Raw genomic sequence first — 18,919 nt, 5'->3', positions numbered from 1 at the left:
ATTAGTAATTGGTTAGGAAGCTTACTAACTTACTGTGATTTTGTTGATAATATATATCATTTATGGTCAATATTCGGTCAGTGATTGGTAATGTATATTGCCATATTACTAACTAAATGGTAATTTGATAGTAAAGTTTCACTTTATATATTTATATTAATCAATAGCTTTTACGAATCTTAAAAAGTCCGAAAACATAATAAAATCCAGTGGTTCTTTGATAAATTATAACTTGAATAAAACAATGCAAAAGCTAAGATGAAGAGTTCAAAACAAATCCAAATACAGAAACAAACAATGAAAGATCTGCTACAATAGTTTTAAAAACAAACCATGAAAGATCTGCCTACAATAGTTTTGAAATTTTAAATGACTCGTATCATTATTTGATGATGGGTCATGTCTAAGCTAATGTGGTGTACCAGTTGGAGGTGTACCAGGGGGTGGTTTAGGCAGCCCAGCTATGAGGATGGGCAAACGTTCTTGGAGAATCTTATCAACTTGCTCTTGCATTTCTAGTTGCATTTAGTGTTTCATTTCTTCACGCAATTCATGTTGTATCTCTTCTCACATGTCCTCCTTCATCTCCTCCTTCATTTCTTTAACGTATTCCTTCACCCGAGCATCAAAATCACAATCTTGAGGCTGAGCAGTTGAAGCAGATAATGAACCAATGTTCTCATAGAAAGTTGCTTGAGAACCAAGAACATATATACATGCCTTCTTAACCCCACCCACTTCATCCATGTAAATCATTGAAAAATCTATTGTCCGAGACTCACCAGATTCATCTACAAGTTGAGATGCAGATGTGATCTTAGACATCACAGCATCCTGAAAAAAATAAAATATATGATATTACATTAAGAAAAAATGTCTAGCAATTATAAAGAGACAACACAATTGTTATCAGTGAACTGCATCATTGGTAGTAGCCATTTTAGACAAACTTTAATCAGTAGAGGCAGCAGTCAAATACCACATTATATCACTAGCAAATTTTCATATAATACTACATGGATAAGATGATAGAAATGTTAGATGCAAATTTATGATTTAGAATCCATATAATTATCTTATAGTACTAGATATCCATATGGACTCAGCCGAATGTTGCCTATGTGATAGGAAAATCACACAAAATTCCCTTCATTTGTTTGTTGACTGCACATGGACCAGAAAACTTTAAAAAGGCCTCATAAATTGTCTGAAAATGCAACTTCAAGCTGGAGACATTCTTTTATCAAGTATTTTATTCATCTTCCTAAAAAATATAGATACAGTAATCTGTTGGATCCCCTTACAACCAATGGCATTCCTAGTCAGATTTGAAGATAGTAAAATTATCATAGTTACAAGGAGAGATGAGATAGATTTCATTGATAAGGGGATAGAGAGGCCTACATTAGCAACGACCAACAAACCAGAAGATTGAAAGTGGGTCAAAAGTTGATATCTACATTCTTTTTCTTTACTATACGAATGGAAGGTTTGTTTCATCTATCCCTGTTCATGTAGGCCTTCACTGGATATAGAGCTCATTCAAGGTATGATAAAACTTAGTAATTTAGAGGTCATCACTTAGAGAAGCAAGCTTTTCAGCAACTTCATTACTCTCCATGTAAACATGTTGACTATTGAAACCTTTCACCACTTTGAGCTTCTTAATGTCTTCATTAACTTCCATTTACTCGAAGGAGCCTGCTTTTACCCTTAAATTGCCTCAATTAGATGCTTAGAATCACTTTCAGCTACTATGGATTGAATCCATTCTCTAAACACCAATTGATACAGAGCTAACCCTGTAGGAAATAAATGGCATACAGGTCACTCACTAGTCTGGAAATATAGGATGAAGAATAAAGACACCATTGAACCCCGCATTTTCTGGAAAATTCACTCAGGTACCAGTTTGTTTTGGTGGGACAATTGGTTGGGGGATGGGACTTAGCCCAACAATGTGATCACATCACCAGTCTCAACAGCACTATGGTCTCTTAATTTTTGTTAAATGGGCAATGGAATGAGGCTATGGTTAGACAATATGTTCCTCCACTCTTGGTTCCTAGAATTCTGAGCACTCAGATTCACTACCAAACTGGAGTTCAGGATATAGCTATTTGGCAACCCAATGAAAGTGGCATCTTCCCTTGCTCTTCAGCCTGGGATCTCATTCGATAAAAGAAGGACAAAATTATTTTTTACTCACATATCTGGCACAAACAGGTCCCCTTTAAAGTTTCCTTCTTTCTATGGACAACTTTGAGGAACAAGATTCCAACTAATGATAAGATTTGTAGCTTTGGGGTCGAGCCAGCAAGCTGTGTCTGCTGTATGAGCCCTGGCCTGGACAGCAGTGAGCATATCTTCATAACAGGTAACTTTGCTAATTATATTTGGAAATTTTTCTCTAACATGTTTGGTTTGCAGCACTTATATGTTTCATTAAGACAACATCTATTGAGATGGTGGGGTTTGGAACCTACTAATGAGGTCCATAAACTCATTATCCAAGTCCTACCAATCAACATTTGTTGAACTTATGGAAGAGCAGGTGCGCAGCTAAGTATGGAGGCAAAAAATCCAGCACTGTCAGAGTTCAACACATGATCTTGAGAGACACTTTGCAGCTACTCAAAAATCCAGCACTGTCAGAGTTCAACTGGGCAGAACTGATCACTGCAGTAACTAGGTGCAAGCAGGAACTCAAGATAAGTGTCATTAAGTGGGAAAAACCTCCTAAAGATATCCTCAATACTGATGGAAGTGCTTTGAACAATCCTGGTAAAATTGGGGGAGGAGGAATACTTAGAGACTGTCAAGGCAATTTGGTTTATGCATTCACCATTCCTCTTGGAATTGGAACAAACAACCAAGCTGAGACTCAAGCAGCTGCACATGGGATCTACTGGTGTGTGCAACATGGCTAACGGAGGATTATCCTTGAAGTGGACTCAGAATTGATTACAAAGTGGATCAACAAGTCAAGCCTCCATGGAAGCTCCAACAGTATGTCAAGGACCTCATGACACTTATCAACCAGCTGGAATTTTTCCAATGCATTCATGCATTTAGAGAAGCAAACTCCACTGCTGACTTCATGTCCAAAAGAAGCCACAAGTCTGATATTATACACCACTTCTACACTTATCAACAATTGCCAAGAGTTGTCAAAGGAAGCTACTTACATGAGAAAATGGGGACTGTTAACTTCAGGAGGAAAAAACTAAAAAGGATTAAAAAGCCACCATGAAGATTTCAACTGCTCCTTGTTTGTATAGAATGCTCTATACTTTTTGATGCACCTTTTCTTTTCAATTAGGCTATGTCTTTGTTAGGTTATAGCTTCTTTGAATAGGTTTAGCTTCTCTTGTGATGTAAAGGGAGAGTCTCCCTTATTTACGTTTCCTAGTTTCTTGTATCGAGAGGAGTCCTCTCATAGGTGCGTAGAGGCTAGGTTTCATTTTTAGTCATTGGGGAAGGGTTGGTCAACTTTAGTAGGAAGACCGACTCATGAACCATCATAGGATCGGAGGTAAGGTTTATGTCCCCCTCCTTGTACTTTGGTTTTATTTATTTATGTTAAGGCCTAAGGGTGTTGCTAAGCCCCTGACCCCCCAAGGGTCGTTAAAATTAAAAAAAAACACCAATTGATACCAAAGATTAAAGTAGAGCCCTCAGCCCAATTTTTAGTACCCTTGTTCAAAACCAATGAGTACGCAACAATCAGTAGACCATCTTTGTCCCTAACAATACCCCCGCCACCACACTTATCATTTCTACAGCTGAAATTAGCATGTATTTTGACACATACCTATAGGTCGGATTCAGTGTACGTACAAAATGGTCTTATCGATCCTAATGTTCCTGTCCAAATTACAAGTTATCTCCTCCCAATTGGGTCCCAAGTTGATCTCTTGGAACTCCTTATCAAAAAAAGTTGATCTCTTGGAACTAACATTTTTCTACTTCATTTAGAGTAAAAGAAATGTTGGTTAGACTTCTTGACATACATCTTCTCAGTACCAATTCATCCCACATCTTACTCTCCAAATTTCTCAAGTAGTAATGATAGGGATAATATTAGAGATCAAAGCAATCACAGAATTATGACTCCTGAATTTCTATCAGTTAACTGAAATTTTTATATAGGATAAGTTTACCAATGAATACCAAACATGTCACATACGATTTTCCATAGTTTCTTGGCAAGCACACCATTATAGAAGAGATGCTACATTCCATAGCATGTGACGAGCAGCAACAACATCTAGAAGATTCTTCATCTAGATAAACCTATTATTTGTGGGTAATCTGTCCATAATCTTCATCTAGATAAACCTATTTTTGTGGGTAATCTGTCCCTCAAAAATCTCTAAACAATAAGACACATCTTGAAAGGCACCATTTTTTGCCAGGTCATAGAGTCGATCCGTGTTTGCTAACATTTCCTCCTAAGAAGCTATCAGGTTGAGACTCAGGCCACTGATAAAGAACCTTTCACATCAGTGAAGCAAATAGAAATATCAAGCTTAGTAGGAAAAATTATGCGAGTTAGATAAACAAAGAGGGTTCTTGAGAGGGTACTTAAGGAGGACACACTAAAAGCAGATTAAAATAAAGCTAGTGGAAGCTACATATGGGAACTTATTGTTTATGATCATACTTAAAGGCTAGGAATTGGATAATTTTTAAAAAGCAAATTGTAAATACAGAAGAAAGTGTGAAGATATTTGTCTTTAATATATTTTTATGATTCACAATAACATATTTCTCTACATTTTTTCTGTAATAACAAAGATTCCCTCTATTACTTATAGATATGCAAGGATCTCAGATTCAATCTAATATAACCACAACATTAACCTTCCTCGTCGTTAACCTCCAATATTATAACATGTGCTTAATGTTTGGGATAAGCATGATGAATAATTAGGCAAATCCTCAAGAAAAATTGAGAAAGATAATCAGCAATATTTGACATTACTTACATATTTGTTCTTCGACTTCAAATCCACAAACTCATCGTTTCCTTTGGTATGTGTCTTTTTCATAAGTTCGTGCAGATGAGGTGGCAGGCCAAGTACAATTGCCTAAAATTGAAATCACATCTATCAAAGTTATTACATCAGTATAACTTAGAAAAAACTATAACTTGACAGAATGAAAATGATTGTACCATTTGTCTTGCATGCTCTTAGTGAGTCTGGGAGCCTCCAGTATGGAGTGAGGGACCAGATCCTTCACCACATTTTTCACTTAGTCGATTTTTTGAACATTTTGCAGATTTAGCCTTAAAATTCTCAGTATCATAGTGAGGCTTCCAGCTCTCCCAAATAGATTTTGGGATATTTTTTCGTTTCACCTCAGAGGATCTTGCTTCACATAACATGCCCTTGTATTGTATTGAACTTTTTTTTCATAAAATGATCCTCTATGGAACCTTCAATTGCAGTATTCCAATGGAATCGCTTCTGTTTAAAAAGATGAAGAAAAATATCACATGAATTGATATAACAAAAATTCTGAATGAATAAATTCATTACAAAATGACAGTAAAATAGAATTTATGGGTAGAATGGGTACATGAATATTATAGTAGAATGAGACACAATCATGTATGAGAAGATGAACCAAACCAAGCATCATGGGTGTTGAAAAAAGATTGGAAAGGGCAGAAGTATATTGAAGAATCTGGGAAGAATGTGGCTGAACTGGGAAGTATAGCCAAGTTCTCTGTTAGGAAATTATATGTGCAGTGCAGAGAAAATTACCAAAAAGTCCCATGAAAGAGGTTAACCCGCAATAACAGTGGTCCGCCTAAATGGACCTTCATTCGGTACTTGGCTATACTGGACAATTATACACCAAAGATAGGCTTCTTGGCTAGGGCATTGTTGATCATATGAGTTGTTCAATGTGCGGAGATGCACATGAAACTATAGAGCACTTGTTTTTTCCATAGTCCATCCCACAGCGTATGGGCTAAGTTTTTAGAGTCGCAGGGCATAACAGCAACTCCTAGGGGATGGAAGGATGAAGTAGACTAGGCAAGTAAGTTAATGAAAGCCAAGAGTCCCAAAACAGAAATCTACAGAACTGTCTTGGCTGGTAGTGTATACGATATTTGGATGGAAAGGAATAAACGTGTTTTCAAAGGTACACTAAGACGACCTACAACCATAGTTAGACAAGTTATCCAAACGGTGTTCCAGAAGAGTAATAACAATAAAAAATTGGCTACATTGTTAGAAACTTTTTTTTTTGCCAGGTGAACTATTTTGCAAGCTTAAGCAATCTGGATAGTTGTTGTTTGATTCTTCCTAAAACGAGTCAACGAGAATTCAAGTCTAACATATATGTACATAATCTTGTAGCAACTAATATACAAAATGTCATGCTATATATTCTAAACGTGGAAAGGTTTCCGAGGTGTTGGAGATCGATTCTCCAGTGATTGCAATCTTTGTTTTAATTGGAAAACTTCAACCTGCAACTAGAAAGCTCTTGCCCTTTCTCCAGCAAGGACTCCCCCTTTTGTATGCAGTTCCTTCTGTGTATCATCCATAATTACCTTGAGGAAAGCCACATCATGCTCAAGTCTGGCATTATCCACATAAGAGGTAGTAGTACCATTAACTGGCTGAGAAGCAGGCCCAGTGGATGTCAAACGATTCCCAGATAGCAAGTTCCCAGTAGCTTTACTTAAGCTTGATCTGCGACCCATGGACAATTCATTTTTTTTCCATAATAAGTACCTCAACCTCATTTGATGGATCTTTCTTGAAACGACCAAAAGCCACAAGAAAATCCCTTTCCTTATGCTGAACAAGGACGAGGCTGAATCCCTTGTTGGTTGTGATAGAAGAAGCTGGTGAAGCAACAGCAACAGACCATTCAAGTTTTAGAACATCAAATATTAAAGTCTCAGCATGTCTTCTTTTCCTGGTACCACCCCCAGCAATATACCATTTAGTTCCACAAAGCACTCCACAACAACCAGCTCTGGGTGAAGGATGGAATCCACATATTTTAGTTCTTGACCATGCCATCGTCTCAAAGTCAAGCATGTATAAGTCATTTAATGTCCTCGACTTTGACGATCCACCAAAAATCAGGAGCAATTTATCATCATAGAGGGAAGACACATGGTTTGATCTTGGTGAAGGACATGTTCCCGTGCAATGAAGTGGAAGCCATGTCAAGGATTTAAGATCAAACATATGCAGATCGTTTAGCTTCCTCCTCTTTGCATCTTCACCCCCAAATAAAATCAAAACTGAGCTTGCTCTAAGGACAGTATGACCACTACACGCAACCGGAACATCTCCTTTTGCTTCCAGAAGTGGCCAGCATTCAGTTTCAGTGTCAAACGCCCAGACTGAGACTGTCACTTGAAGGGTCTGTTTTTCCTCCAACCATAAGAATCTTTTTCCCCCATTTAACCAAAGCATGACCCTTGCATGCTGGGATCTATTTTTTGTGATTTCTCTATGGAGTATTTTTCACAAAACTTGTAGTACTGAATGAGACAATCGGTACTACCAATATAATAGTTTGTTCGACCAAAGATGAGGCAACCTAAGTTTTTCTTTTATCTAGTTGTAGCGATCTATTTCCATCAGCTATATTTTTCATATTTTCTTGTTTGAGTTGTACGGTTTTACTTTTGTAATAAAATCAATTGTTACGAAATGAAATGATAGTATTGTTTTACCTTAAACGCCTCCCAGTAGAAGTCCTTAATCTCTGGTGTAACTGACTTCGAATCATGTCCTTCGGGATCCAATTTTTCCTTAAAAGATTTTTGTGATCGCCCGGGATACATTGTTACTCGGCTCCAAACTTGTATAAATATAACAAATAATATTTCAATACTCAATTTTATTTATGTAAATCAAGCAGTGGCTAGAGTCTATTATCAGTGTCTTTAGCAATAATATAAGAGCTTGAAGAGGTAGAGGAAGTAGAGGAAGTAAGGAAGAAAAATATGGAAGTATTATAAAAAAGACAAGGACTAGATACTAATTATAAAATCCTGCCTTAGTATATCTAGGTGGGAGGAGCCAATGTTTATCATGAATTCAATACATAGATTCAAATCTAAGCTTAGTCTGAAACAATTTAAAGAAAATTCTCTACTGAAATCTAATGATATACTACAAAATATAAGAAAACATTTGAATATGTCGTGCAAGAGAAAAAGTTCAGGGAACTGCACATGGGGAATTTCATCACCACATTCTATAAATCTGAATCATTACCACATTGTGTTTCCACATTCAACTATGACTTCCTATATATAAGAGAAAGGTAGAAATCAGTGAACAAGCTACTTTCTTTGAGAATGAAATTTTTTTATATTGATTTAAAAACACCTCAATTCTGCAATTCACTCCCCATTAATACAATTTAAGAAAACCAACAAAACGTCAAAAGATTTATAGAAAAATAGTATTGAAAAAAAATCAACATTGCTTATTTTCTTGCCTGAAGCAAAACAGTGTAAATGAAATAATGTTGTACACTTACCTTTCTCAAAAAAATAATGTTGTACACTTACCGTCCCATGATGATTTCAATTGGGATGCGGGTACCATCAGTTGCATTTGACAAAGTTGTGGATACGATGTCATTTCTAGGTGTTTCGATCCCCACAGATGTAGATGATACTGATATGTAGACTGCAACTGAATCTGGCGTAACTGGTGTCGGCAGTTCAGGCAATGATGGTGCTTGATCAGGTGCGACACTTGACATTAGAGGAGATGTCACTGGATCTACTGTCCTTTTTCCAGAATATCTACTTCGTCCACCTCCCCTGGGTGCCATATCTGCAATTTCAGTGTTACCTGTGGATGAAATAAGAACATAATGATAGAATCATGATTTGATGTAATTATAACAAGAATAGGTAATTAGTTGATATATCACTTCAAGAACAAGATGCCTCTGAAAAGTTAAGAAAAGATGTGTTAATCTGGATAGTAGATAAAAATATAAACACTTTCAGGACTAAAATTATCCCATCACTATTCCAAACATAGATCTAGAATGAGAGTGAGGGATAGTTGTTCAAATAAAACAACCTGGAGAACTATTAAAACCAAATAAGTATCCTGGTAAAAGAGACAAAATATAAAATCAACTTATATACTACGTTTCAGTCACTCTAACTCTTATATTTGAAGAGATTGGAACACTTTGACTCTATTCATTGCCAGTTTCATAGTATGCCTCTTCATTCTCATTTTCATCATCTGATTCTGAATCATCCTGAAACTCTGTCTCATCATCTAAATTATCATCCTCATCTCTTAAGTTCACGAATTCGCCATTTGGATCATTCCGGACAATAGTTTCATTGTCGGACACCACATCAAATCTTAAACCATCTTCATCACATTGAAATGGCTCTGAAACATCTACTTGAGGAGACACTAAAGATGACGGAGGTAGATTATCAATTTATATACACAACAGATCACAGGGGGGAAGTACAAAATAGCATATACTTATAAACTTTAAGAGGTGTTGCAGAAGATGTTCTTTAGAAAAAAATATTGTATGTCATTATATTTCATGTTGTGAAGACTCACCTATGCTTCTATTTCAGAAGTAACAGGAGGTTATTTGAGCTTTTAAGTTCTCTTGTATTAGAGTTATGACTTTTCTATTAGAGATACTGATTAGGATTGTAATAAGGATTGCAAGGTTATTTAGGCATTGTCTGAGAAGGGAAGGTTTCTGGTTGGCTCCTCCCTAAGCTTTGTGATTAATAAAATCAGTTGAATTGCCAAAAAAATAAAGTATTTGAATATATAAATGAAGTTTTACCTCTCAAATGGATACATCAATCGATATTGTACCGGACCAGCTAGCCTTGCTTCATAAGCGAGATGAACATGGAGATGCGCCATTGAATCAAAGAAGCTAGGAGGGAATACACGCTCTAATTTACAAAGTATTTCAGGTATTTCTTGTTCAAGTCGTACCATATCCTCTTCACGAATTACTGTAGAAGTGACATCCCTAAAGAAAAGACTCATCTCAATAAGTGCTTCCCACACTTTTTTTGGTAATAGCTCACGGAATGCAACAGGTACCAATCTTTGCATAAATACATGACAATCGTGACTTTTCATACCGAATAACTTGTGTTTTTTCATGTCCACACACCTTCCCATATTTGAGACATATCCATCAGGAAATTTTAGATTTTTCACCCATTCACACAACAACTTTTTTGACTCCTCTTTTAGTGTGCAAATAACTTTCGGGTACTTTCAATCAACAACATGTAATTCAGGGCGTCAAGCCGTCAACAGAACTCTTTCAAGTCTTCTCTAGATTTGAGGTTAGCTTTTGTTTTACCATCTACCTCCAGCACTGTATTGAACACATTCTCAAAGAAGTTCTTCTCAATGTGCATTACATCCAGATTATGCCGAATGAGATTGGTACTCCATATGGCAATCCCAGAATATGCTTCTCTTCTTCCAACAGAAAACTTACTAATACGACGATTAATAATATCAGCCCCAAGTTTTGTTACCTTTTTAAGTCCCAGTTCTTCTATCTCTTTTAAGACATCTTCACCTGACCGTAATGGGGTAGGCTGCATGGTTACTACTATGTTCTTTCTAAATGAACTCTTATCCTTTCTGAAAGGATGATTTAGTGGTAGAAACTTACGGTGGCTGTCAAACCAGGACTGCATACCGCCTTTTGTCAAAGTAAAGCATCAGAATTCTCCATACAATATGGACATGCTAGCCTGCCCGCAGTACTCCACCCAGACAACATCGAATATGCAGGAAAGTCACTGATTGTCCAGATCAAAGCAGCTCGCATTTTAAAATTTTGTTTCTTAGAGACATCATATGTGTTGACACCTATATTCCATAGATTCTTCAACTCAGAAATCAAAGGCTGCAAGAAAACATTTAGTTGTTGCTAAGGATTCTTTGGTCCAGGAACTATAACAGACAAAAATAAATAGGGATCTTTCATACACATCTAAGGAGGCAAGTTGTATGGTGTCACAATTATTGGCCAAGATGAATATTGTTTTCCTGTTTGCTCAAATGGTTGAAACCCATCAGTGGATAGCCCCAATCTAACATTACGACTTTCCTCTGAAAAAGATGGATGCATCTTATCAAAGTGCTTCCACGCAGGCGCATCTGAACAATGGTGCATCACACCTTCCTCAACTTCATGTTCAGTGTGCCATCGCATGTGTGAAGCAGTTGCTTTGGAAGCATACATTCGTTGCAATCGTGGAGTAAGAGGAAAGTAATACATCTGTTTGAATGGTACAAGATTTTTCTTCGAAACAGATCTTTGAATTGTAGGCTTGTACCTAGGATGATTACAAAACTTGCAATTTACAAGTTCACTATCCTCTCCCCAGTAAATCATGCAGGCATTGACACAACTATGAATTTTCTTTTTTTTTTAGAATGGTAAAGTTGTATTCATCAGCAATGAGGGTATGCTATGAGGGTATGCTGACACAACTATGAATTTTCTCAACTGGCATGTTCATTTCCCTCATTAACTTTTTAGTTTCATAGAAATTTTTCGGTATCACATTATCAGGAGGAATCATCTCATTCACATATTGACAAATGTCATCAAAACATCTTTCAGAGAGGTGGTGTTCAGCCATGATATGCAACAAATGAGCAACAACAGATAATTTTGAGTGTGTTTCACAACCAGGCCACACTTCTTGATTTGCAGAATCAATCATATCATAAAAACGTTGAGCATCAGGATTAGGTAATTCTTCCATATCATCTGGAACAAATGTTGGACCAGCAGCCTCATGAACCATTCTATGATATGACATAGTTGGTCCAGGATCATCTAATTCACTCATATCCACTGGCAGGTTATTCATAGTATGATCCCAGTTGTGCATTCTTTCATCTTGATCTTTATTTCTTTTTTTTTTTGAGAATTGGTAAACAAGTCTTGATCTTTATTTCTCACAACTTCATTTTCTCCATGCAAGTACCATACCTGATATCCCGGTACAAAACCTTCTTTTAATAAATGTCCATGGACAGTATGAACATTTTCAAAGTTTCTATTCTGACATTTCTTTCGGTTACATGGGCACCTCAGTCTCTCGCCATCCCTCCCTTCTGGATGACTCATAGCGAATTCGATAAATTGGTGTACACCCTTACAAATTCAGGATCATATAGACCTTTGTTTAATCTTTTGTACATCCATTGACGATTTGAACTCATGTTACTTCTAAACCTTCTTTTCTGATACTGTGAGAAGGGTAAATAGTGAAACAAAAGCATGCAAAGAATTGAAAAGATGAATTTGCAGTATAATAGAAAATGGAACAGAGAAGAATGTTGTTTGTTTGAACTTTGAACTGGAACTCTTTTGTTTTACATCAAGTATGCAAGTTGTATATATAAACTAAATAATAACATTTTCTCTTAAAACAACTCCAACAAAGTCTTATTGAAATAAATAGCTAATCTGATATCATTCCTAAATAACGAGAACTGAAATATTTGACCAAGACAACCTAAATAACCATTTAAAATAGAAAAAGAAAACATATGAAGATCACTAATTTTTAACAAATAGCATTACAATTATAAAATATTTGAATAGTTATAAAGGGTGCAATTTATAATCAAACTAGCAATATAAATGTTTCTACTCAAGCTTCTTTATTTAGTAGGTTAATTTAATTAAAACTTCATTAAACTGGGGAATGGAGAACATATTGTTTCTGGAAAGAAAAGTTGCTAGGACAAAGAGTCTAAAAGATGAATTCTCATCTCTTTTTCAAATTGCCAACAATCAAGAATCTACTATTTCTCAGTATTGCCAAGACAACTCTTGAACCCACAGTTCATAGGAGTTGGTTTTATCTCGACTACCTTGTATGAAGCATGCCTTACCCAAAACAATCTTAGCAAAATAAAAATTCAGCTTGTAAATGAATGTTATATGTGCCACATGTTGGAGAGTACTAGGCATCTATTTTTACAGTATAAAGCAGCAACTGGAGGCTCGAGTAGAACTAAGAGAACTCCTCAACCAACCTCACAACTATCTAGATTAGGGAAATCCCCTTATCAAGGGAATTCAAAAACAAAATTTCATATTCGATCTTATTTAGTCTATAAAGTCTATAACCCATGAACCACATACTATATAAACACCATATATTAACCAAGCAAATAAAGAATGTCAGAAGATTTACAATTAATCAAATCAAACAAAATGCGAGAGCAATCGTGATAAAGAATACATATTATTTAGCCAAAGGATTGTGGAACTGAGAATTCAAGAGTAGTAGATGAATTGCAGATGGCTATATTTGGAATTGTTTTAACATGAAGTATGAACGTGGGCAACAATTGGAGAAATAAAAAAACTGAATAGTGGCGTGAGTATAGCTCTATATTTTAGGGGGGTGGATTATTTTAGCGGTAATTTTTTTTTATTTGGACTACTTCTGCAAAAACAATTAGATTATTATATTATTTTCTTGCACCATAAAATACAAATTGATTCCAAAAGAATTATAGCTAATCTTATAAAAAACTGGATATGCCATGAAATCATCAATATAAATATAAAAAATTAAAAAAAGTGCAAGAATTTTAACATGCATCGGAGTCTACACCAGGGGCGGCTCTTGCTTAGAAAAATTAAGGCGCATGCCTTAGGCCCCCAATTTTGGGAGGCCTCAAATTTTTACCAAGAACAAATTATGTGTTTTTATTTTTATAAAAGTAATAATTATTTATAATAAAAAGTATATATATATATATATATATATATATTCTCCTTAACTCCACTCAAATAGAAGAAATCAAGAAAACGTTGTTTTGTCTTATTACATTTCTAACATTCACATTATTTATTTATTTTAAAACTCCTTTTTCACTCTTTTTCTACAAATCTTTGATAAGTTAAAGTAATACTCTATCATAAATCTGAATCATTAGTTGAACAGTGTTGAACAAAGTGAATCGCAATTTTTATTTTACTTAAATTTTCAATCAAAGTTAGGTATATCAAGTTATCAATGTCTTGAATCAGATTCTATGGTTCTAACTCTTATTTTGCTTAAAATTTGTCAACTTATTCCTTAGAGAATTATGTTAACAATTCATATAATGATTGCTTTAGTAAAAGGATATTTTTCAGCATTGAATTGATAAAATCTTACCTAAAATTAATTTAAAAAATTTAAAAAGTACTCAAATAAATCATCTATTAAAAAGTTGAAGTAATAATGTGCATCTAAACAATTAGAAAAATAATTTTTAAATAAATATGTATGAATATTTTTAGGCCTCAAATAAAATTTCACTTTAGGCCCCAATAACGTTGAGCCGCCCTGGTCTACACAACAGGTATCTCAACACAAAATAAGCAACACATGCAATTATTTGAACAAAAAGAGGATGAAAGGGTAACAAGACATATGCTGGACACACTAAAATGGGTCTTTTTAGCAGAAATCGATGCATCTGAAAGAGCTTGAGTTGCAAACTTAGGTGATTTACAGCTGCTGTGAATTTTTACTTCATCCGTAGCTCTCCGATCTAGGGGATTTGTAGATCTCATCACATGTAGCGAGTTGAGGCTCTCCGATTTAGACGATTTGTAGCTCCGATGTGATGAACTATGAAAATGCAGCGACAAATGGATGGTGATTTGCAATTTCCAACCTGATACAACGAATTTTCAGTTCATCAGCTCTCCGAATTTAGGACAGATGAAGAATTAGAAAGAGATTCAAGAAAGGAACCCATCAACTCTTCAAATTTATTTTGAATTTTAATGATGGAGATTTTGCTTGAAATGAGATTCAAAACAAGCCCTTCTCTTTAAAATGAGAATTGAAGCCATGGATTCCAAAAACTTATCTTCTCCAAGATTAGTGAGCTAAGATGAAGATTGAAACCCTTCATTACTTTTTTGTCCAGAGGAAATAACGTTGAAGAGCTTTCCAAAAGTCCAAACGCCATTGTTGATTGTTGTGACTAAGGCTGGCAAAGGGACGGGGACGGGGACTGGGGGACGGGACGAAGGGGGACGGGACGGGACGGGGGACGGTTCTGGGGGGATTTTGGGGGGACCGGGATTGGGGGGACAAAAATAAGTCCCATCCCGTCCCACTATATATACGGGATGGGACGGGTTTTGGGGGGACGGGACGGGACGGGACGGGGGATTTTTTATTTTTTATATACTTATTTATTTGTATTGAAATTATATGTTATTGAATAACATTTTTAGTTTATTTGATTTTTTTTCAATAACATTTTTAGCTAATAAATAATGCTTAAGTTTTCAAATTTCAAAATTCAAATTTCAATTTCAAACTTCAAATTTCAAACTTCAAATTTCAAATTTCAAATTTCAAATTTCAAATTCAACTTTCAAATTTCAAATTTCAAATTCAACTTTCAAATTTCAAACTTCAATTTTCAATTTTCAATTTTGAAATTACAAATTTGAGAAGTTCAAATTTGTCTTTTAAATATTTTAAAGTAATTTAAACTTGAAATTTTGATTTTGAAGAAAAGGCCCCAAAAAAGGACGTTATGTGCAATACTTTGAATTTTCCTTTTTTTTTTTTTTTTTAATAATCTAGGTGTTAGTTGATGTATTAAAGTTCCATTTTTTAACATTTGTTCCTTATTATAAAATTTTGTAATAGCTAGTTCTCTTTTTATTATGTTCAACTATTTTCAAACAAATTAGTATATATGTAAATATGTATGAATATATTAAAATTAAAATGCAAGACAATAGTTATATAAAAAAGACTTAATAAAGCCTTCAAATTTATTCAATAAAATCTAATTGCAACTTAGAACTTAGAAGTTACAATTTACAAATATTAGTGGAGTAACTAATCTACGCAGCCACCTTCTAGGAAGGGTTCTGTTTCAATAAGTTCTCATATGTAAAACTAATATTTGTTACAAATATTAGATGAGTAACTAATTTACGCAGCCACCTTCTAGGAAGGGTTCTGTTTCAATTAGTTCTCTGATGTAATCTAATATTTGTATTTTCCTTTAAAATTCAATTCTAATTGTCGCATCATATCGACGGTAACATCCTCCGGTGTTGGCAAACTTGCTAGAAACTCTTGTGACTCTAATTCATCATCACTAGATCCAAGTACCGCATTAATCCAAGCTTCTTGTTTGGAACTTAACTTTGGCAAATTATCATTTCTCCTTTCGGCGTTGACCCAATCTCTAAATAAAACTGATATTTCCAAACTGTCTTCCGCCAATGAATGTCTATGATCGCCAAGTTGAAACCTTGCCGCACTAAAAGCAGCCTCTGATGCAACTGATGAAGCTTGAATAGCTAGAACATCACGAACCATTTTGCTTAAAATTGGAAATGCAACGCTCCGCCTCCTCCACCATGCTAATAAATCTTCATTGCCATCTTCGTCTTCCACTGTTTCTAAAGATTGATTAAGATATTCTTCAAAATCATCACGGTTAGTAGAATTAAGACCAAGAAAATCTCGCATATAACTTGAAATTCGAGCTTTACTCTGAGGATTAGAAGTTTGACCAACTTCTTGAGTATTTCCTGTAGTTCTATATTTTTCATACAAAATTTTTGCTTCTACTTTTATGCTACACTTACACAGTTGACTAGTTGGATTTATTTCCGGTGAAATTTCTAAGGTATCATAAAAAGTGTCAACAAGTCCCTGCACACCTTGTAATTTATAGTCAGGATGAAGTAAAGTAGCAGTTAAAAAAATTTGAGGAATAGGAAAAAAATATTTTTAAAATTTTTCAATCATACCTTCAATTGCAACTCTAAATTTTTCAATTTTTTTGTATTTAGAAAATTGAATTGAAATAGCACAAATATTTATTAATACTGATGAAATAGTAGGATAATAAATTCCAGAAAACATGGTTGTTGCATCATAAAAAAGTCTTAAAAATTCTAATAGTTCATTACTTTCTTCCCAATCTTCTTCACAAATTCTGTCTAATGGGTCAGCATTATGAGCATTAAACACCATTTGTATGGGTCCTCTATATTCGTAAGCAACTGAAAGCATTTCGTAAAAAGAATTCCACCTTGTTTTAATATGTCTTGGAATTTTTCTTGGTGGCAAATCACATAGTACACAACGCTCATTAAATTCCCTAATTCTAGCAGGTCTATTAGCATAAAAAATCCAGGCAACAGCATATTCAATTTTCATACAACCACATTCAAATAATGAAATACCATCTTGTACAACTAAATTTAATACATGTGCAACACATCTAACATGAAAAGAATTATCATCAATTGGACATAATCTAGTTTTTAACATACTAGCAGCGTTTACATTATTAGATGCATTATCTAATGCGACAGACAATACTTTATCTATAAGCATGTAATAATCTATAACACTCAAAATATTTGAAGCTAAATATGCACCAGTTTTTTTCTCTACACATTCTTTATAACTTAAGATTCTTTTTTGTAAATTCCAGTTATGATCAATCCAATGTGCTGTAACAGTTAAATAATCACGTCCATTAACACTACGACCCATGTCCGAAGTTATAGACACTCTACAATCTAATATGCTAAACACACAACGAAGATATTGACAATGTTTACCTTGATATACAAAAACATCAGATTTAACAGTATTTCTTGAAAAACCTCTATAATTAGGATTATAAGTTTGTTGAATATATTCAATAAAACCGGGATGTGAAGGAAAACTATAAGGTAAACCACAAACAGAAACCATTTTAGCTAAATTTTCACGATCTCTTTCCTTATTATATTTACGTTGTGTTAGTGGACCACCGGGGTTAGAAGGATCTAATGTTCCTTGAACCATGTTAGAAGCCCCTACCGATTCATTAACATTAATATCAAAATCATTAACTGGAATTCCTTTTTTTCTATTGGCTAATGATTTAGCTTCTTTATATTGAATCGGCACACAAGATAACAAATGTCTATTTAAGCCCCCCGTCCCACCTTGACCTCCACCTTGTTTATGTTTAAAAGGTTGCTTACATTTATTACAAATAGCAATAGAATTTTCCTTATCTAAAGTCATAAATTGCCACACAACAGAAGTTTTAGGGCGTTGATACTTCACCTTCTCCCTTGTAGGAGGTATAAGGGGTGGGCGTCCATAATTTTGCTCCGTTGAATTTGTAGTTTCATTTGGAACATTTGTCACCGGACTAGTAGGTGTATCTTCTAATTCATCTTCTCCCGAACCAACTTCTACTTCTTCACCTGAATTTTCATCAAGATAAGGATTATCACCATAAATTTGTTGTAAAAGTTCATGATCGAGTTGAGCATTTGAATCAATATCATAAGAAGTATCATCAACATAAGTAGAATCATTTGTATTAAATCTAACTCTAGAAGTACCACCACATTTACTCTTATTTTTTTCCTTACTACTTTTTTTAGTAAAATTAAATAATCTACTAATGGCACTTGGTTCCTTCTCTTTTCCTTTACCGGTATCTTTTTTGTTAGAACTCATATTTAATTATATGTAAAGTATAATATAAAAATAATAATAACACAAAAATTAATGACGAAAAATAAAATATAAATATTATGAAACGAATGTACCAAACGTCTGCGTTAATAGCAGACGTTATAACCGATTCTTGAAGCTTGTAGTTTGTTGTAACTTGTAACTTGTAATTTGGAACTCCAATATTTGATAGCAAATATAATATGAAAACTTAGATATATATATTATGATATATAATATGAAAACTTAGATTTGAAATATATGTATTATGATATAATATGAGACTTAAATGAAATAAAATATTGAGATTTGAGACTTAAGATTGAGAGTTGAGACTTGAAAGAATATAAAAAATAGATG

The 18,919-nt window shown here is 34.5% G+C and overlaps 1 protein-coding gene and 1 pseudogene across 1 annotated transcript; both read right to left on the bottom strand.

Annotated features, from left to right (window-relative positions):
* Positions 1–123: 123 nt before the first annotated feature.
* LOC125869361 (uncharacterized) lies at positions 124–9,462 on the bottom strand. Its single transcript, XM_049549939.1, has 5 exons — positions 8,564–9,462; positions 7,718–7,845; positions 5,180–5,474; positions 4,992–5,093; positions 124–834 (listed from the first exon to the last, which is right to left on the bottom strand). Exons 3-5 carry the CDS (start codon positions 5,180–5,182, stop codon positions 568–570), a joined length of 372 nt encoding a protein of 123 aa, XP_049405896.1. The 5' UTR covers positions 5,183–5,474; positions 7,718–7,845; positions 8,564–9,462; the 3' UTR covers positions 124–567.
* Positions 6,294–7,828, bottom strand: LOC125868522 (acyl-CoA-binding domain-containing protein 6-like; annotated as a pseudogene).
* Positions 9,463–18,919: the final 9,457 nt, after the last annotated feature.

The sequence above is a fragment of the Solanum stenotomum genome, chromosome 6 (assembly GCF_019186545.1).
Source record: "Solanum stenotomum isolate F172 chromosome 6, ASM1918654v1, whole genome shotgun sequence".
NCBI classification, from domain to species: domain Eukaryota; kingdom Viridiplantae; phylum Streptophyta; class Magnoliopsida; order Solanales; family Solanaceae; genus Solanum; species Solanum stenotomum.
Note: the sequence above shows the minus strand (reverse complement) of the source record. Positions and strands in the feature narration are given on the sequence as shown.

Coding starts and splice junctions, on each gene's coding strand:
- LOC125869361 (XM_049549939.1), bottom strand. Junction 835..4,991: donor TGAAGTCGAAGAACAAATAT/GTAAGTAATGTC, acceptor TATTTTTTTCAG/GATGCTGTGATGTCTAAGAT.